Here is a 20671-nt window from a genome sequence, read left to right on the forward strand (position 1 = left end):
GCAGGTTGTGGGGAGCAGATGAGCGGGTTGTGAGGAGGTCAGGGGGTTGGGGTGATCTGTCGGGGGGCAGGTTGTGGGGAGCAGATGAGCGGGTTGTGGGTAGGTTGGGGGGTTGAGGCGATCTGTCGGGGGGCAGGTTGTGGGGTGGTCGGAGGGCAGGTTGTGGCTGCCGTAGCTCAGAGTAATTCTGGTTTTTACAGCAGAGAATCTGCCCAGCTCCCTTTTCAGTGAGACCCTTTGCCAAGCAAGCTGTGCCTGTCCCCAGCCCCCGGCGCTGCCCTTGCCCCCAACTCTCGCCCAGCTTCGCACCCAGCCTCCCCTGCCCCATGCCCCCTGCCCTGAGCCTGCCCCTGGCCCTGCCTCCTGCCCTTGCCCAGCAGTCGCAGCCTCTGCCCCCCAGCCCTGAGCTCCCTGTGCACCGTGCCCCCAGCTCACCTTCCATGAGCACCCGGAAGACGTCCCTGAGGATGGAGACGGTGGAGCCCAGCACGAAGACGGAGAAGAGGAAGGTGCTGACGGGGTCTGCGATTTTGTACTGGGGCTGCAAGGGGCAGGGGCAGGGTTATGCCCCAGCAGCCAGTGGATCCCCAGAACCCCCCAGCAAGGGGTCAGACCTAGGAGTGGAACCCAGGAGTCCCTGGCCCAGCCCCACTGTCTCCTCAGGCTGGCGGAGGGGGGCACCGAGGGAACGTGGCAGCAGAGGGCAGTGGGCAGAGCCCAGCATGGGGAGCTGGCATAGGGCTCTTCCTTGGGGCTGGGCACCAGGGTCCCAGCGAGGGGGCCTGTGGGGATCTCAGTGCATTTCTTCCAGGCAGATCCTGTTCCCCCCCGAGCCCCAGGGAGCCCGGGACAGGCAAGAACTGCAGTGCAGGGTCACTGGCCTGCTACCACCTGGGACAGAGCATCTCCCACTGCAGGAGCTCAGGCCGAGGCAGGGAGCAGGGCACACAGGTGTCTGCGCACAGGCGAGCCCATGGGGGAGGGGGCAGCTGGGCCTCACAGAGGGTGGGATGTGGGAAGAGGGGCAGGGGGCAGCGCAGGGAGGGCCATGGTTAGCTGGGCGGCCGACGGTTAGCGGGGGGTCCGGGCGGCGGAGGGAGGGAGGCGGTTAGCAGGGGCGCTGGGCAGTGCAGGGAGGGAGGCGGTTAGCAGGGGCGGTGGACGGAGGGAGGGAGGCGGTTAGCGGGGGCAGCGGGAGGCGGTTAGCGGGGGTGGTGGACGGAGGGAGGGAGGCGGTTAGCAAGGGCACCAGGCGGACGGAGGGAGGCGGTTAGCAGGGGCGCCGGGAGGCAGTTAGCGGGGGCGCCGGGAGGCGGAGGGAGGGAGGCGGTTAGCAGGGGCACCGGGCGGACGGAGGGAGGCGGTTAGCGGGGGTGCCGGGAGGCGCAGGGAGGGAGGTGGTTAGCGGAGGCGGTGGACGGAGGGAGGCGGAGGGAGGGAGGCGGTTAGCAGGGGCACCGGGCAGTGCAGGGAGGGAGGCGGTTAGCGGAGGTGGTGGACGGAGGGAGGCGGTTAGCAGGGGCGCCGGCTGGAGGGAGGAGGTTAGCGGGGGTGCCAGGCAGTGCAGGGAGGGAGGCGGTTAGCGGGGGCGCCGGGCGGCGGAGGGAGAGAGGCGGTTAGCGGGGGCGCCGGAGGGAGGGAAGCAGACGGAGGAAGGCGGTTAGCGGGGGTGCCGGGCGGCGGAGGAAAAGAGGCGGTTAGCGGGGGCACCGGAGGGAGGGAGGCAGACGGAGGAAGGCGGTTGGCGGGGGTGCCAGGCGGCGGAGGGAGGAAGGCGGTTAGCAGGGGCGCCGGGCGGAGGGAGGCCGAGGCATGGCCACGTTAGAGGCTGGCCTGGGGTTGTTCGTGCCATACCTCCATGTAGATGACGGTGGCAGCTGTCAGCACCCCGAGGCTTTGCAGCAGGTCCCCCACCACATGCACGAAGGCGGCGCGCACGCTGGTGCTGCCGGGCAGGTGGTCCCCGGGGGGCGCACAGCAGCCAGGACTCTCCTTCATCTTCTCATAGCCCTGGGTGTGACCGTGGCCTGTGACCGACTGGTGCAGGATGTAGGCCATGCTGGAGGGAAGAGGGAGCTTGAGCGGCCACGGGCAGACACAGAGCCCCGGAGGCCGCAGATCCCAGAGTCCCTCCCCCTGGAATGGGCAAGGTGGGTGGGCACTGACTAGGGGGCTGGGCAGAGGCAGGAATGGGTGAGGTGGGGAGGGGTGTAATCCAGGGAGGGTGGGGGCAACATTCTGGGGGAGGAAAGTCACCTGGGCAGAGTGGACAGTGATCGGGGCCTGTGACCGACTGGTGCAGGATGTAGGCCATGCTGGAGGGAAGAGGGAGCTTGAGCCGGGGGGTGGGGGGGGGGCTGGGATCTGAGGAGGGTGGCAGGCCAGGGATCCGTGGGGGCAGGGGGTCCAGGGGTCCCACGTACATGATGTTGACGCCCACGGCGCAGGCGGAGGTGACCAGCATGGCACGTGCATTGATCTCGTAGTCGTTGCTGATGATGCGGGCTGAGGCCAGGTACACCAGGACTCCGGTCACGACCCAGATGGACAGCACTGAGGCCAGGGCACCCAGCATCTCTGCAGGCACGAGGCAGCAGTCAGCACCGCCCGCAGCTATGGGGGCGGAGGGGAGTGGCCAGGAGCAGCCCAGCTGGGACCCGTCCACGTCCCTCAGGGAGGACGGTGTTAAAGACCTGCCTGCGGGGCCTGTTGCTGAAGGGACGCTGGCAATGTCTGTGGGCAGCCCATGCCTGCCTCAGTTTCCCTCTGTGCCTGGCGCTGCTGTGCACACTGTGCCAAGGGCAGGAGACCGGGGGGCCCTAGGGCAGCCTAGGGTCAGCCCAGGGGGTCGCTAGGATTGGCTAGAACTAGTCCATCATGGAGGGTCCAGACAATGGGCATCCAAAGGCCTGGACCACTGATCTGGCCACGGGAAGGCCTGAGCGCGGAGCCGGCACTGCAGGAGAAGGGCCATGGAGCAGAGGTGACAGGAGCCGGGACCAGAGCTGGGCTCACCAGAGACACAGCAGCTCTCACTGGCTGGGACTGACAGAGACAGAGACAGGAACCCGCACGCAGCTGCCAGGCTCCAGTGGCCCTGGTGTTGGCCAGCAGGGACTTAACCCCGAATTCTCTGGGCCAAGCCAAGGGCCCCCCACGCCGCACCCAGAGGCCTGAGACCGGCTCTGGGGAGAGGCTGCCTAGTGTCACTGCAGGCACTGGCGGGCGCAGGGGTCTTTGCAGAGCGGCTGAGTCTCTCCTGGGCGTTTGTCTCAGTGGGACTCGCTGGGCAGGGCAACGGAGACCAGGGGCTCGGGATCGGAGGCAGTGAGGCTGTGTGGCCGACCCTGAGGGGAGAACAGGATCCCTGGGGGTCTGGCACATAGATGGGGCACTTAGCCAGGGCACAGTACAAACCCTGGGGGGAGAGCACGACCCCTGGGGGGCTGGCACACAGATGGAGCATAGCACAGACCTGGGGGGCGAGCAGGACCCCTGGAGGGCGAGCAGGACCCCTGGGAGGGGGGCTGACACATGGACAGGGCACTTAGCCAAGGCAAAGCACAGACCTGGGGATCTATGAAGCATTTGTGGGGCAAGGCATCGTGGGTAACATGGTGTACCAAGGTGGCCAGTGGGGAGGATCTGCCTGTGGCCTGGGGGTGAGGGCTCTGCCCCCCCAGCTCCCCACGGGTCAAAGGTTGAGGGGGACCTGCCCTGCTGGGCTGCCCAGGCTCAGGGAAATAAGCCTCCAGGTTGCCCTGGCATGGCAGGGGGCAGTGTGGGGGAAGGTCTGTGAGGGCAGTGAGCGCTGGGCTGGAGCCATGTCCTGGTGGGGCCCTTACCTGAGCGGTGCCAGCCGAAGGTCATGGTCTTGGTGGGCGGCCTGGCGGAGACCCACAGGGAGAAGAGGCTGACCGACATGCTGCCCATGTCTGCCAGCAGGTGGGCAGCATCAGTCATGATGGCCAGGCTGTGCGCCAGGTACCCGCCTGCAGTAGAGATTGGCCAGATCAGCGCAAGGTGCTGGCAGGGGCCCCCCACAGCCCCCAGATAGCATCTCTGCCCTCTGCTCTGGCCTGCGGGGGCTGGCTCCTTCGCCAGAGTGCTGGGCACTGACACAGCTTCCCCTTGCACTGCCGGGGAGCCTGCCACAGCGGGCGGGGTCCAGCCAGGTGACTCCCATAAATGTGGGGACCCTGGCAGCAGGTGAGGGGAGCTGCCCCATCCCATAGGGGCTGCACCAGGCCCACGCCAGGCACCTCTCTCCTGGCCCCCAGAGACCTGGGCTGCGCCTGCCAGCCAGCACAGGAGCATGGTGTAGAGCAGGATGTCCCGCAGCACAGGCTGAGCAGAGCCAGGAACAAGCCAGGCTGGGGCCCCGCTGCCACCTTACCGACGACCTCGCCGATCATGAAGACGAAGCAGATGGCGCAGGCGATGCCCAGCTTCTGGCAGGCCTGCAGCTCTGCATGGCTCTGGCTAGGGGCGGGGGGGCTGCCGTGGCAGTGCCTGGCCAGGCGCCGTTCCAGCTCCAGGGATGGAGCCACAGGGCTGATCTCTGGAGGCAGGCCGGGGAAGGACTCCTGGGAGCCTGTGAAGAGACTGAGACACAAGGGGGTCAGTGCTCCAGTTCCAACAACCCACGGGACATCTGGGACACCTCCTCACCCCCTGCCCTGCTGGGCTCAGAGCTGGGCTGGGAACCGGGACGGGAGGGGCTGTCATAAAGCATAAGTCCCAATTCTGAACCTTAGCGTCCAAAATGTGGGTGCCTGCATGAACCCTCCAAGCTTAATTACCAGCTTAGATCTGATAGCGCTGCCACCAGCCAGAAATTCCAGTGTCTGGCTCACTCTGGTCTCCCCAAAACCTTCCGTGGGGACCCAAGACTCAGATGCCTGAGTCTTACAAACAAAGGGAAATAAGCCACTTCCCTTCCCCCTCTTTACCCCTCCCAGATCTTCCGCCCTGGGCACTCTAGGAGATTACCCTGCTTCAATTCCTTGAAACATAAACACAGAGAGATCAGGTTTCTCTCCCCTCACTCAGAGTCCCTGCAAATGCAAGCTTGTAACTCTAACACAAAGAGATTTTCCCCTCCTTTGTTCCTTAGCCTTAACCAGAGAAAAAATCAAACAGGTCTTAAAAAGAAAGCTTATATAAAAAGAAAGAAAAAGACATAAAAATGGTCTCGGTATCAAGGTGACATATACAGGGTCATTGGCTTAAAAGAAAACAAATGAATAAACAGCCTTATCCAAAAAAGAAATACAATTTAAACATCCAGCAAACTACACACACGTAATACAAAAACAATATAAGCCTATTGTCTTCTACCTTTGTACTTACGCTTGGAAACAGAAGATTAAGAAAGCCGGAGATAGAGAGATCACTCTCAGAGCTGAGAGAGCACAGAGAGGAGACAAAAGGACACACACCCAACCTTCCTCCCTTGAGATTTGAAAAATCTGTCCTGATTGGTCTCTTGGTCAGGTGTTGGTTCCCTTTGTTAACCCTTTACAGGTAAAGAAAACATTAACCCTTAGCTATCTATTTATGACAGGGCTGTCATCGACCGGCATCTGCCCTCATCTTTGGGGACCCTGGCTCCACCAGCTCTGCTGCTAGGAGCAATGGAGTGAGTCCAGGGCACCGCTCGGCCGGGTCCCCGATGGCCAGGTGGACAAGGCCTGCACGGCTGGGCATCCCAAAGCAGCCCTGGCTCCTGGGAGGGCCGGGTAAAGGAGGCTTGGCAAGTGGGGAACCTGGTGCCCTGGGACATCACCCCAAGCCTGGATTCCCCAGGGGTGCCTAAAGCTGGAATAGTTGGGGGGTGACTGCTGGTCAGGTCTCGATGGGACAGGGATATGGGTCAGGTTGGATGAAGGCACCAGCCAGAGCTGAGGGGAGCCCAGGCAGGTTAGCAGGCTGTGGGTCAGGACTGAGGGCACCGCAGAGCTGGGGAAGCTCGGGCTTGAGTAGCAGGGGGCTGTGGGTCGAATGAGGGCCACTGGCAGAGCCTGGTTGGGGCAGGGGCTGGTCTAGCGGGTCTGTGGGTCAGGGGAGGGCACCAGCAGAGCTGGGATGGAGAGGCCAGTCGGGGAGGGGGGCTGTGGTCAGAGAGAGGGGCACCGGCAGAGCTGGGGATGGGCGGCCCGGGGAGAGGGGCACTGGCAGAGCGGGATGGGGGCCCGAGTTGGCGGGGGCAGTGGGTCGGGGGAGAGGGGCACGTGCACAGTTGGGATGGGGCCTGGGGAGAGGGGCACCGGCAGAGCTGGGATGGGGGGCTGAGTTGGCGGGCAAGGTGCGGGGAGAGGGCATGGGCACAGCTGGGATGGGGGCCTGGGAGAGGCACCGGCAGAGCTGGGGATGGGGGCCGATGGTGGCGGTGAGGGGTCGGGAGAGGGGCACGGGCACAGCTGGGGATGGGAGGCCCGGGGCTGTGGGTCGTGAGCAAGTGGCACTGCAGAATCAGAAGAGGGGCCTTGAGGCAGCCGCTCTCCCTCCCAGGAGCTGAGCCCTGCTCCCCCGAGAGCGGTTTGTTATTTCATGCCTCGGTACCCCCCAAATGGATCCAGCTATAAAGCAGACGGTGATCCTGGCAGCAGAACAATGTGTCATATCGCTGCGCTCCCCTCCCCCGTCCATCGCCTCACACTGCAGCCCTAGCTCCGCGTCCCTCCCCACCCTCAAAAAAAACCCTTCTCCCTCCCCCGCCCCCGTGCCTGTCACTGGCCGCTTGGGGGCTCAGGGGAGAGGGGCTCTGTCCCAGGGCTGGGGATCCAGTGGGGAGTCCACAGAGCTGCTATGGTGGCAGTGCTGGCACCCCCTGGGCTGGTCGGAGCTGGAGCAGGGCACCTGAGCCCCAGGCCAGAGCCAGAAGCCCTACAGGCAGGGCCCCACCCTGGCTGCTCAAGGTAGCTGTGGCCAGTGGGTAGAACCGTGGGGCCAGCGCTCCCTGAGAAAGCGCCTCCCATCCATCTAGGGGCTGCAGAGACCCTGCCAGCCTCTGGCTCAGGCCGCATGCGCTCGGCCCCAGCAGCCCGAGTGCAGACAGCTGGCTGGGCCGATGCCTGCGCACCCATCGCCCTCAGCATGCTGGGCCTGATGTGTTCGCCCGAGAGCCCCTGCCCAAGCCCCATGTCACAGGCTCCAGGCAGGGTTGCATCCCCAGCTGCGCCAGGCCCCACACTGATGCGATTCTCTGCCCAGCTGGGAGCCGGATGCAGCTTGTGGGGACTGGAGCATCCCTCCCCCGCCCCAGGGGGTCCCGGAGCAGGGGAGGCTCATCAGGCCAGGGTCTCTGAGCGGCGCAGGATTGGTGGTACTGGGGTAGCTGGCCCGGAGACAGGAACACGAGATCTAACCAAGGGAGCCAGTCACAGTCAGGTCTCTTGACTCCCTCCCCACCACATCCCCACCCCCACTCTTTAAACCAGCACCTCCCAAAGCCTGGGCCATGCCCCAGGGCATACAGGCCAAGGACGAGTGGGGCAGCTGGGGGCAGGTTCCTTCACTTCTCCTGGGTCTTTAGTCTCCAGCTCTCCCCGAAAGGAGCCAGGTGTGAGAGGCAGCGCTGGTCTGAAAGCACAGCTCTGGGTGCCGTGCCCTGGCTTTCAGTAGAGGCTTGTGACAAAGTGGGAATTTTCTGTAATATGTTTATGAGTCCTGTACATGTCTCAGTTTCCCCTGTGTGCGGCACTGTTCCCCAGCGGGTAGGAGGTCTGGGAACTCTGGGGCAGGTGAAGACACAGGTGTGGATGGCGCCTGACGGCCTGGGCCCTTAGCTCCCATCTCCATGCAGCTCTTGAGAAGACAACGACAGATCCCATGGCTGGGATGTGGACACCTGGCAACCAGCGACCCAGAGAGACGTGGTCCTGCCTCTCCGAAGGGGACTGAGCCCCATCCCCCTGCTTGGGAACAAAGTCCGGGGGTGGGAGTTAAGTGTGGGCTGTGGGGAGCAGTTGAGGGCACCCCCGAAGTCTGACAAAGGAGATCGGACAGACAGAGGGACGGAGCTTGAACCACGGGGGTCACTGCAGCTGGGCTGGGCTGTAACCATTAGTCAGTTCTCTGGGCTGCCCGAGGGGATGCCTGGGCCGTCTGCCAGGTGACCAATAAACCCGCCTGGTTTCACAGGGCTGGGTGAGTGTCCCTGCAGATGCTGGGTGAGAGGCACTGATCCCTGAGGAGAGGGCACGTCTCCCCCAGGGTCTGTCCCAGACTCGCTGCCCGGAGCTCCCGGGGTGCAGCAAGGGGGCTGCAGGCTCAGGAGGCGGGGAGGGCAGTGCTGACTCCCTGCACCACACGGCCCTGGGGCAGCCCCTAGGGTGCATGGCCTGGCTGTTTGCCCCGGGGGGCTCTGCATGGCTGTCAGAGGGGTGCCTGCAGCAGGGGTCAGTCTCGCTTGTGCGGGTAACAGCAGCAGTGACGCTATGGCAGCAAGGACTAGGCGCCCTCGCAGCCACCCGCCAGGCCCTGGCCATGTTCTCGGGTTCGTGGCCTACACTGGGGTCTGGCCCGCCATGCACTGTGCTAGCCAGTGCTGCAGAGACAGGCTATAGCCCCCCTGCCCCCAGTCCCAGGGGACTGACCCATTGATCTCTCTATGCGGGAATGAAGCGCAGCCCTCCCCCCGCCCTTCGCCTCCAGGGCTTATCTCTGTACCCAGGCCCAGCGGGGACAGGAAGAGTGATGAGTCTGGCTGGGCTGGGAGGGGCCCTGGAAGCCGGCTATCTATGTGGCTACGTGTGTGCCCCTACCAAGGATTGAAATGCCCTGGCACCAGATGGCCATCGCCTCGCCCTTGGGGGGCGTGCAGGGGCCAGAGTCCACAGCACAGCCCAGGATTTCAGTGGCTTTTACCATGGGGGGCATTTGGGGCCCTTCTAGTAGCCAGGGAAGGTCTGTGCCAAAGGCCCCATGCCCTGAGGCTGCACATCTTTCTGGCATTGCCAGCCAGGTGCACAGATGGGTACTGCCAACCGCCCAGTGCCCACTCCACTCTGCTCCTGCAACCCTGCCCCAGCAGACGCCTGCATCCCCAGCTGCACCCCTGGCCTGCTCCGGGAGCTGTTGTTAGCTCTTACCTTACTAGTTCTCTGGGTAAGGACTCCCCTTCCTCCCAGCACCCCTTACCCCGCCCCCGGCCCTGTGGAAGTTGCAGCTTGGTCTCTTTGCAGATACAGACGCAGCTCCTCAGGCCCCGGCCCCCAGCATGTGCCCCGCGCTCGCCAGGGCCCAGCTCCCCCCCGCCAGGATCCTGCTCTCAGCCCAGCACCAGGAGTCACGTGCGTTTGGTGCAGTGGCCCAGCAAAGCCAACCGCAGCAGCGAAGCTTAGAGCAGTGTTGTGCCCTGTGGTTACTGTGGCATGGGGGAGTCCCCCAGACACTCCCCAGGTCCTGCTGCACCCCCTTCCTCCTGCTGCCTGAAGAGATCCCACAGAGCCCAATCACTCTCCCCGCCCGGAGAGTGGGGCTCTGACTCCTGCACCATGGCCTTCATATAGCTCTAAATTCCCCAGCCTGGGAAGCCCCCCCCCCCCAAACCCCACATACCAACTGCCAACAATCATTTACCATCGAGCATGGGGAAAGGGGGACCGACGGACAGGACCCCACAGACACCCACTGGGGGGAGCAAAGAGGCTGACCCTCCCCCCACATCACACACAGAGGGGCAGAGGAACAGACTCCCCCAGACACACACGGGGGCAGAGGAACCGACCCTTCCCCCAAGACGCACATACGGGGGTGGCAGAGGGACCGACCCCCCCCCGACGCACACACGGGGGTGGCAGAGGGACCCCACCCACTGCGCTCCGGGTCTCTGCAGGGAACAAGCCCCGGGCTCTGGGGTGGACCCAGCTCCTGTCTGAAGGGGAGGGGGGGCTGCGGGGCTCCACTGGGGGCCGGGGCGCAGCGGGGCGGGTCATAGGTTTGTTTCCCCTCGAGCGCGCCCCTTTCCCTGCCCTGGAGAAGGGTCACGTCCAGGGGCAGCATCGCCGCCTCCGCCCGGTCTCTGGCAGAGCCGCGCCCGGACAGGCGGCCCCGATCGCCGAGTCCCTGCAGCCCGGGCCCCGCGTCCGCCCGAGCCCGGCTCCCCGCGCTGCCGGGGTGAGGGGGCAGCGGACGGAGCGGCGGGTAGGGGGATAGGACGGGGCTGGAGGAGGAAGAGATGGAGGGGCTGGGGTCGGATGGCAGATGGAAGGGGGATAGATGGAGGGGGATAGGAGGTAAGGGACGGGGATGGATGGAGGAGGATTTAAGGGGGGGATGGATGGAGGGGGATAGGAGGTGAAGGGGGCATGGATGGAGGGGGATTTAAGGGGGGATGGATGGAGGGGGATAGAAGGTGAAGGGACGGGGATGGATGGAGGGGGATTTAAGGGGGGGTGGACGGAGGGGGATAGGAGGTGAAGGGAGGGGGTGGATGGAGGGGATTTAAAGCAGGGGGATGGATGGAGGGGGATAGAAGGTGAAGGGAGCGGGGTGGGACGGAGGGAAGGATGGAGGGGCCCCGGGGGCAGGCTGTGGGCTGGATCTCAGAAGGGCTGGCGGCTCCTTTACCTCTTGAGGCTCCGGGTGCCGGTGCTGCGGCTGCCCCGGGCGCTCACCAGCCGGGCGGTCTCCAGGTCCCCGGCCCCAGACGCGGGGTCCATCTCGGCTCCGGTTGCTGCGCCCTGAAAGTGCGGGGCTGAGCTCCGGCGGGCCGGGCTCCCTGCGGGCTGCGAGCGGCACTAGCCCTGGCTCCGGCTGCGGGTCCCTCGCGGCTCCAGCCAGGTGTGTGCGGGCAGTAGGGACCGCAGAGCCCCGTCCCCGGCCAAAGCTCCGCCCCTACATCTGGAGACGTCCCAGATCCCCTCCAGGGCGGCGCAATGCACCAGCCCCACACCTAAGTCGAAGCAACTCCCCAGAGCCTGGCCACAAGCCTTACAACCGGAGCCACGCCCCCAACGTGGAGACCCCGCCCATAAAGCTGGAGCCACGCCCCCAATGTTGGAGTCCCACCCCCAATACTGAGACACGCCCATAGCGAGGGAGCCCCGCTCTCAGTGCTGGAATGGGGTACCCTGACCAACACACCTTCTGCCCCCAGCACTGGGACCCGCCCACAGAGCTAGTGCCATGCCCCCAGACAGTGATAGGGCCCCGCCCAGGGAGCCAGAGACACCACGCTGGCAGTGGGGTGGGACCCTGTCCTGCCCCGAAGCTGCATGAAACCCTAAGGCAGCCAGAGGGGGATGGTGCGCAGCATGGGGGAGTGAAGAGACCAGTGGGAGGGGGTGGAGCTAGGGTGTGGGGAAGGGGGCATGTGCCCCCCATTCAGGGCAGATGGGGTGTTGGGGATGGTTGGCATAGTAACCCTGGTGAGCTCCAGGATTTGGTGGGAGGGACATGGGGTGGACAGGGCCCCCAAAGGGAGTAGGTGTCAGAGGTGGGGGGAAGGTGCCCCGTGGATGGGCATGAGAACAGTGCTCCCTAGTTGATTAGTGGGGGGGGAAGGTACCCCTTAGTTGGCAGTGGGAGACACAGTGTCACGGGGGGGGGGGGGAATGGGACACACTGCCCCCTGGCTGATTGGTTGGGGCATGTTGCTCTCTGCCTGGACAGAGGGGGGAAAAGGTTGGGGGGCACAGTGCTAGTGAGGAGTGAGGGGCCACGTGGTAGCCTGGACAGTGGGGGCGTGATGAGGAGCCGCTGGGCAGTGGTGGGGGGTGAGGGGACATGTGCCAGGCTAGAGAGTGGGGGGTGAGGAAGATCCACTGGACAGTGGGGGGTGGTAACGGGCCACATGGCAGCCTGGACAGTGTGGGGAGAGTGATGAGGAGCCACTGGGCAGTGGGGAGGGTGGGGGGCCACATGGCAGTCTGGGCAATGGGGAGGGTGAGGGGCCACGTGGCAAGCTGGGCAGTGGGGAGGTGATGAAGAGCCAATGGGCAGTGGGGTGTGTGAGGGGCCAGGTGGCAGCCCAGACAGTGGGGGCGTGATGAGGAGCCGCTGGGCAGTGGGGTGTGTGTAAGGGACCACATGGCAGGCTGGGCAGTGGGGGGTGATGAGGAGCCACTGGGCAGTGGGGGCGGTGAGGGGCCACGTGGCAGGCTGGGCAGTGGGGGGGTGATGAGGAGCCGCTGGGCAGTGCGGTGGGGAAGGGGCCAGGTGGCAGCCCAGACGATGGTGATGCGGAGCCACTGGGCAGTGGGGTTTGTGTAAGGGGCCACGTGGCAGGCTGGGCAGTGCGGGGTGATGAGGAGCCGCTGGGCAGTAGTGGGGGTGAGAGGCTGCGTGGCAGGCTGGGCAGTGTGGGGTGATGAGGAGCCGCTGGGCAGTGGGGAGGGTGAGGGGCCATGTGGCAGGCTGGGCAGTGAGGGGGGGAGGGGCTTTCTTGGATCCACAGGGTCTGGTCTCTGCCCAGCCTGTGATCAGTCCCTAGGGAGCGACCCCTTTGGTGCCCCCGGGATTCCCACAACTCTTCAGGGACAGGTCTGTGGCCTCTGAGACTGGGCCTTGGGCCACAGCGACCCCCGTCTGTCTGCACAGCTCCTGCAGCAAGTCCAGCTCAGCCAGGCCCCTGCAGGAGGCTTGTCCCGTGCCCCATCTGAGTGCGATGGTTCCGGGGCAGATCTGCAGTGGCTTCAGCCGCCTGCCCAAACAGGGGAGCCAAGATCAGCCACCTGGCTACAGCGTCTGCCAGCCAGGCCAAGGCAGCACAAGGAGCCAGCCAAGCTGGGCCAGACCCATCTCGGTCTCTGAATCTGTCTCCTTGTCCTTAGGTCCCCAGTGAGAGGTGCTGAGTCCCACCAAAGGCAGCCCTTATTCCAGCCTGCTCTTTGCCTTTGCTCTCCAGCTCCATCACACCGCCTGTCTGCTGGGGGCTCCTGGCAATTGTTGGGGTTTCTCATTGTCTCTCCGGATCTTCTGTTGATCTGGGTCGATTTCAGCCAGTTCTTTAGTGACCCCATCACTCCCCACAGACAGTGAGTGGCACATGTGCTGCCTGGCGCGGCGTTAACCCTTTTAACACAGTAGATAGCAATGCAAAATACAGGGGAAACTGAGGCACACATAGGCCTCATAAACCTGTTACAGAAAATCCCCACTCTGTCCCGCAAGATGAAGTCAGAATTTCCTGGAGCTTTTATGACTCCTGTGTGTGGCTCAGTTTCCTCTGTATTTTGTATTGCTCCTCAGTGTGGGGAAGGTCTGTCTGCTCCCAGGGCAGGGTCAGAGACATCAGTGTGGATGTCACCCACCTGTCTGGGCATCAAACCCCCTATCAGGGGCGTAGCTGAGAAGACAGTGGAACCCTGCACTTTCCTGCTTTGTCTGTCTTTGCTGACCAAGGCTGGGGGTTAGGGTTAGGGTTAGGGCCCCAGTGTCACCACCAGGCAGGGGAATCCCAGGGGTCAGGAGCCCACCATGCAATGGAGAAGCCTCCCCTGGCAGAGCCCCTGCAGGACCACAGCGTCTCCCCTGGAGGAGCACTGCAGGGCCAAAGCCTTATCGCTTTGTGTTCTACTGTTTTCCTGCCTTAAGGGCAAAGAGAAGAGCAAGGGGCAGGAAGGGACTTGGCTGTGGGAGCCACATGGACAAGGTACAGGACAAGGGGAAGGGAGGGAAGGGCCAAGCATAGACAGGACCACAGTGTGAGCAATTGGGGGAGCCTGACCCACCCATTTCTCGGGAGCTTCCCACACTCCTGGGCTGGCCCCTTCTCACCACTGAGCCCTGGACACCCACTGGGGCCCTGCTTGGCAGCTTACTCCCGCTCCCACAGTGCTCTGTTTGCACCCGGATCTGCAGTGCTCACGGGGCACCACCCACCGCAGCCCACCTGCACTCCTCCCTGCCTCCAGCCAGCCCCGGCTCCCCTGGTGTAAGTCCAGCCTGAGCCCTTGCCAAAGGGCCACCAGATCCCGGCCCTGGACCTGCTCTCCCCAACTGGGTGGGTGGCTGCAGCTGCAGAACAGACCACACAAGGCCTGTCTAAGCTGCCCGGTGCCCCAGCAACTGCTGGGGCTGGTTCTGTGCCCAGTGGGATGGGGCCAGAACTCACGAGGCACCAGCATGGGCTCCAGTCTCCATCCCCCAGCCCAGCTGGCATGGCCCAGGGGTGGCACCAGTCTCTTCCTGGTGGGGGGGTTGACAATATTGATATAAACTGGGACCATATAGGACATGGTTTGCAACCAAGGTCCTGTAGTGGCACCAAATCTTATGTAATGGGGGCCATATAAGGTGTCTAAGACCAGGTTATGGGTTGCTGGTTATGATTATGGTATCTATATGTATGTATCATTTTGTAGTTGAAGTTATGAGTATTGGATCTATACTGTCTGTATTTCAAATCTGTGCTGTGTTTCTGGGAAACATCCCAGACAAGTTGGTGTCAGCTCTATCTAGCCTGCTTGATGGCCCATTAAGGACCATCAGCTACACAACTGACCCATTGAGAGGAGGCAGATACGCCTTGTGACTCAGCAGGGTGTGCAGGGACTGGCCCATGTGACTGCAGACTCCATTTTGCTGTAACTTTCCACAGTAAGAACAAAGAGGTTCTTACACCTGGAGAAGCCTATATAAGGCTGATGCCTCATCTCCATCTTGTCTTCAATCCTGCTTCCTACCTCTGGAGGGACTTTGCTACAAACTGAAGCTCTGCACAAAGGACTGAATGACCCATCCCAGCGGGGGATGTTCTCCAGAGACTTGATTTGAACCTGCAGTTTACTCCATCACTGCTACAAGCCTGAACTAAGAACTTTGCCATTACTCTATGGAATTGATTCCATTTAACCAATTCTAGCTCTCATCTCTAGCTTTTTCCTTTTATGAATAAACCTTTAGATTTTAGATTTTAAAGGATTGGCACCAGCGTGATTTGTGGGTAAGATCTGATGTGTATATTGACCTGGGTCTGGGGCTTGGTCCTTTGGAATTGAGAGAATCATTTTCTTTTATTGGGGGGTTGGTTTTCAGGATGAGTGGCACTGGTGGTGATACTGGGAGACTGGAGTGTCTAAGGAAATTGCTTGTGTGACTTGCGGTTAGCCAGTGGGGTGAAGCCGAAGTCATTTTTGTCTGGCTGGATTGGTTTGCCTTAGAGGTGGAAAAACCCCAGCCTTGGGCTGTGACTGCCCTGTTTGAGCAATTGGTCCTGATTTGGCACTCTCAGTGGGGTCCCGCCAGAACTGCATCGTCACAGGGGCTGAGGTGGGCTAGACAGAAAATGGGAGTGATCCTCCTCACCACAAGGCCCTGGGTAGCTGCAGAGTGGCGGCTGGTGACTGGGTCCCCAGCTCTGCAGGCAGCATTGTTGTCAGCAGCAGCACAGAAGTAAGAGTGTCATAACATTTGCACTGGGAAAGGTGGCTATGGGGGGGGCTAAGACACATTTTGGGGTGGCTTTAGCTCCTGCAGCCCCCCTGCCCAGCACCACCCATGTGAGAGACTGGGATCAGTGGCCCTTTTCGTCCTGTGTGTTGTGTCCCAAATCTCAGGTTTGGGATTCAGCTGGTCTGCAGACATCAGGAAAGACAGAGCCCTCCCCTGGTGCATTCTGGGCATTATTTTTTCTCCTCCCGCTTAGTGTCAGCAATTGGCCATGGCTGGAGATGGGCCCTCACCAGGATGGCTCAACAAATTGTCCTTCGCAGATGCTTGGCTGATGTGTCTTGCTCACGTGATCGAGGTCAAAATGCCCATTTTGGGGGTCAGGAAGGAATTTTACTGTAGGGAACCTGGGTTTTTCCCACCTATCTCTGCAGCATGGGGCGTGGCTCACGTGCTGGACTCATCTGGGTGTGTCTCACTTTGCAGGGCCTCAGGCATCAGTGCACCTCAGTTCCTCCGATTCTCTGCCTATGGGGGACAAGAGTTAGTCCTCAGATGGTCTAATCCAGGTGATTGGCCCCTTTGCGGGTGTAACTGCGTGGGATGTAGTGACCTGGGAGATGCAGGAAGTCAGATCAGCTGATCTGGTGGTTCCTAAAGGGCCACGATCCTCCTCCTCTTCTGCGCCTATGAAGTAGCCTTAGTCTGGAGAGACCATTCAGAGACTGTTCCCCAAGTTACATCAGGGGGGTTTTCTCAAGGGGAAAGGGATGGAAAAACTCTCTCCTGTGTGGGGACAGAGGAGGGAAAGAACCATCCACACCATGCAATTTCAGAAGGGATGCTAATGAGCAGTGGTGGATTAGCCACAGAGCTAAGGGGGCCTGTGCCCAGGGGCCCTGGCCAATTGGGGGACCCCTGGAAAAATGGGCACCCACGTACCCCAACTCATTCCACTCACCTGACACTCCCACTGGGTAGCAGGGGAAGCCCCTGCACCATGACCCCACTCCCTGATCGGAGCACCAGGAATGCGAAGGGGCTGCAGGTGGAAGAGGTGGGGAGGTGCCCCACTTGCTCTCACCCAGGGCCCCACAAACCCCTAATCTGCCTCTGCTAATGAGAGCAGGCGAAGAACCTACATAGACTAATGTGAAAGCAGCAGCTTAATTGACCTACAAACACAAATAGAGCAAAGCCGGCAAGAGCAGTCTCCCCACTCAAGAAACGTCATTGTAAACACAATAGAAACAACTAATCAAAGAGCTAAACATGAGCCAGATATCTGTGTACATTGCAAACAGCACCGTTCATAGCACAACATGTTTGTTCTGTTTTTCTAACCAGTTTATTCTCCCCGACGGGAGGTGCACCATTCCTAGAAGCACTGCAATGCCAGGAGGGTGCGCGAAGTGGACGGAGCAAGCTCCTATTCCATCTCCCTGCTGCAAAAATCCATTTAATAGGGAGTTCTTAGATAGAGAACGTGTCACATATTAAACTGGTCAGAGCATTTATGGAAGCAAATGTTAAAATTATATTATACACAGGTTAAGGGAAGAGTGTCTGTGCATCTGGGGGCTGCTGCTCCAGAGGGCTCTGCTGGCCACAGAAACGGGTTCCTCGTCCAGGCAGCTCTTACAGGCTGCGAGCAGTCAAAGAGCAGTGAGGAGCTGAGGAGCATTTGCAGCCCTAGGGCCCCAGTCACCAGCAGCAGGAGAAAACAGGGGAGTGCCAAGGCCGCTGGTACAATAGCACCAGCCAGAACAGCAGCCCCCTGCACTACCCGGCTCCGCCTGTGACCGGGCCAAGGGGCAGGGCTGCGGGGGGGGCGGGGGGGAGAAGGCAGGGCTGGCACTTGCTGGAGGAGGAGCAGTGGGCAGGGTCACAGTCAGGTGCGGGCCCCAAGACCCTGTAATAATACAGACAAATAAAAAGATTCAGGAAATGGTTTTTGACCAATAGATTCATACTAGGCACATTAACACAGAATTCTGAGTCATTCATTGAAACTACAACACAGAACCGTATTTCCCACACCCCTCAGCAGCAGTGCAAAGGCCGGGGGGAGTCGGGGTAACGGAGAAGCTGAGGGAGAGGGAAGTAAATTGCTGGGAAGGAGCCTGGGTGTCAACCTGGAAGGTTATTGGGTGTGGGTGGGAGACGTATGGAACAGGTGGGTTTTTTGGGAGAGCAGGGAGGGATTGTTAGGGAGCTTCCCCCATGCAGACCCTGGCTGACCCTTAGCCTCTCCCATTCAATCAGGCACATCTGCCCCTGTCCCCATGTGTCCCTCCAAACCCACTCAGATGCCCCCACTGCCCCCATCCCCATGTGGTCCTGCATATCGCACCCCCTGTGGACCTATGCCACCACTCCCATTCAGCCCCTGCCCCAGTCTGTTCTCCCGCATTAGCCCGTATGAGCCTGACCCCCCAGCACCCTGTGCTGTCTGTTTCCCCATAGCCCCTGTCTCCTGACCCGACCTGACAAGTACTATGAAGAAGGCAGCTCTCTCTTTTCCCTAGCTCTCCTGGAGCTAATGCTCTGGTCTATCAACACAGTACGCTCTGCTGGGTAAAACCCTGAACTGCCTCAACTTTCCCTCAGGAGCTTTATTCTGTGCCAAAAATTAAAACTATGCCTGGTTGATTAATTATGCACGTGTGCAGTGGTGCAGAATTCCCCCAGGGGAAATCTCCCCACTCTTGCTTTCCTGATAGCTGGGAATCAGCTCAGGACATGTTGCAGGCACAGAGGGTGCTTGAGGCAAGCAACAGTGGTTCGTGCCCAGAGTGCTTAGCGCCAATGAACACACACCAGGATGGAGAAGCAAGCAAAGTTCATTTGAGATCTCAAAGCGGGGCTGGGAGACTGGGCACGCCTCAGAGCCAGCACACCTACACAAGCGGCTTTTCCCTTTTTATAAGTTTGTTTTCTCTTTCTTCTTTCTTCCCCCCACCCCTCCTCCTTCCTCCCCCTGTAGCAGTTACGTAAGCGCAGGTGCATTAAGTAATCTTGGCCACGGCAGCTCGTTAGTAAGTTTTCCTTCTGCAAGTTATCTTGTCCTTCTGCTAAAGGTGCACAGGCATCATTATTTCTGCTTTAGACCAGTTAGAACTGTTGCAACTGATAACGGCTGTTACATCTGGCCTTTTAGGTCGATTAAAGTTCAAACATGGAGGGACTCTTGTTTGCTGAGGCCTAAAACCAGGAAGGTTCCATACCCTTGTGGCCTTCCACCTCCCGAGTTACTTAGGGTTGTGCTTAGTGACACCAACAGACAGGGCAGACATGCCCTGGTTAGACATGGGAGAGCCAGGGCCTGGCCTGGTGTTGAGAGACATGGGATGTGTCTGTTGTGTGCCCCAGCTAGGTGTGTATGAGCAGACACCAGCCTGGGCTGCTGCGCCCCTTGCACACCTGTCTGTTCCCTATGTCGCTGTGAGAGCTCCTGGGGACAGAGCATATCACAAGGAAGTGGGCAACCAAGGAAACCAACGAGAGGCACCAAACTAACCGGGTGGAGAGAATTCTTTGTCTCTGATCTGGAGTCTGTGTGCAGGGACCTTGCTGCAGATTCCGGCCTGGGAGTCATTGCAGGGCAGTGACTGTCACTCAGTGACATAGTTCTGCAAGTCTTGTTAATGGTGTCTGGGGTGCTCTGTGGTCTGTTCCCGGTAGTGTGGAAAGCTGTGGGGGTGATAGGGCTGTGTAGTGTTGCAGGGTAGCAGTATTGTTTCTCTGTCGCTGTTGCTGAGATCAAGTGTAGTAGCCAGACCACGGCAAGGCGCTCAAAGTAATGTGCAAGGGGGATGCCAGCAACCACTTCCTCCCTGGAGGCAGCTTCACCTGATTTGCTGACTGGACAAGTGATGCAGGCAGTGCAGCTATTCCAATGAGACACTACCCTATGTCCTGTGTAGCTGCAAGCCCCATTCCAGTGTCTGGTAGCTGTGACACAATGCCATCCCACCACCCTTGGGGAAGGTTGCCATGAACTCTACCATCCCCTAAACTGACAGACTACAGCAACCAGACATCGCCATCACCAATGAGGACTGGAAGAAGATCATCATGGTGGACATCAGAGTGCCCTTGAGCAGGACCCTGGCCTTCAATGATGCCCGAGCTTGAAAGGTGGAGAAATATGCCCCTCTGGCCAACACCCTGAGAGCTAGGGGTTACCAGGTCCAGAGACTATGCACTGATCATCGGAGCCCTGGCCAATGAGCCCCAGGAACGAGCAAGTGCTGAGAGAATGCAGAATCAGTCAATGCTATGCTCAGCTGATATGGCAACTCATGGTGTCAGATGCCATCAGGTGGTCAAGGGACATCTACCTAGAACTCATCCCTGGACATCGGGAATACCAGGTGGGATGAGCTGGAGTGCCGATGAGAAGCACAGTGGGGAAAGTAACTGAAATACTTCCCTGAGAGATTGTATTTTTTAACGGACAACCTACCCTGAATACTCAATTACTGAGGGACAATCTCCACTCATGGCTATTGCACTCTATATGATTTCATAAATCTATGCTAATGAGCGAATATAATGTAACTGGAATATACTTCATGCAAAAAGTCTCTTGTAAGGTATCATTACAAAGCTTATAATCTACTGAGTGTGGTCATCCTATTTGTACAAATGTATCACTCTTGTATCTGAAACTAGAAATATGAAATATAACTTTGAGGGCCTATTGTAATTATGCAAAGTGTGGGCCATTAATGGTGGTTGGGAATCTTGATGGCTTCCATAAACCAGGACAATTGACTGTGGATGGTTCTGTTTGCAGGCAGGCCTTCCTGTGAGTCAGGCTGTGAGGAATGAAGTCTTGAAGCCTTACACGGCAAGGCCATGGCAGTGTGGTCGTGCCGCTCCACTCTTTGGCAGCAATTTGGAGGCAGGTGCTTGGCTCCGAGAGAGATTGAGGGACTTGCGGCCGAACACCTGGACATGTGCTGCCTCAATAGCGGACGGAGTGCTGCCCCTTAGTATTGGCCACCCCAAGCACCTGCTTCTTTAGCTGGCGCCTGGAGCCAGCCCTGTTACAGTGACATGTGATCATGTCACTTGAACTGGAATCCATCTTTAATGTGGTGCCTTTCCATTGAGAAGGAGGGGGTGGGAACCCAGAGAGGGACAAAGGATTCCCGTCTTATGCAAAAGTACTGAAGCCGATTTAAAGGACAGGTTACAAACCCTAGTTAATAGTTCCGCAACTTCACATTTGAGTTCTTTCAGAACTCTTGGGTGAATGCCATCTGGTCCCAGTGACTTGTTAATGTTAAGTTTATCAATTAATTCTAAAACCTCCTCTAGTGAC

The 20671-nt window shown here is 60.1% G+C and overlaps 1 protein-coding gene and 1 pseudogene across 1 annotated transcript in view; both read right to left on the reverse strand.

Moving 5' to 3' along the window:
* The window catches only part of SLC30A3 (solute carrier family 30 member 3), a 25777-nt gene extending 15110 nt beyond the window's left edge, over window positions 1-10667 (reverse strand). The window contains exons 1-6 of the mRNA XM_032775221.2: window positions 10576-10667; window positions 4397-4605; window positions 3846-3992; window positions 2424-2577; window positions 1855-2059; window positions 436-541 (exon numbers count right to left, since the gene is read on the reverse strand). Coding sequence (XP_032631112.1) covers window positions 436-541; window positions 1855-2059; window positions 2424-2577; window positions 3846-3992; window positions 4397-4605; window positions 10576-10667 — 913 coding nt within the window. The remainder of the gene's footprint in view (window positions 1-435; window positions 542-1854; window positions 2060-2423; window positions 2578-3845; window positions 3993-4396; window positions 4606-10575) is intronic.
* A 6034-nt stretch (window positions 10668-16701) lies between these two features.
* On the reverse strand, window positions 16702-16878 carry LOC116821810 (U2 spliceosomal RNA; annotated as a pseudogene).
* Between the last annotated feature and the right edge of the window lie 3793 nt (window positions 16879-20671).

This window comes from Chelonoidis abingdonii, chromosome 3 (assembly GCF_003597395.2).
Source record: "Chelonoidis abingdonii isolate Lonesome George chromosome 3, CheloAbing_2.0, whole genome shotgun sequence".
Classification (NCBI taxonomy): Eukaryota; Metazoa; Chordata; order Testudines; family Testudinidae; genus Chelonoidis; species Chelonoidis abingdonii.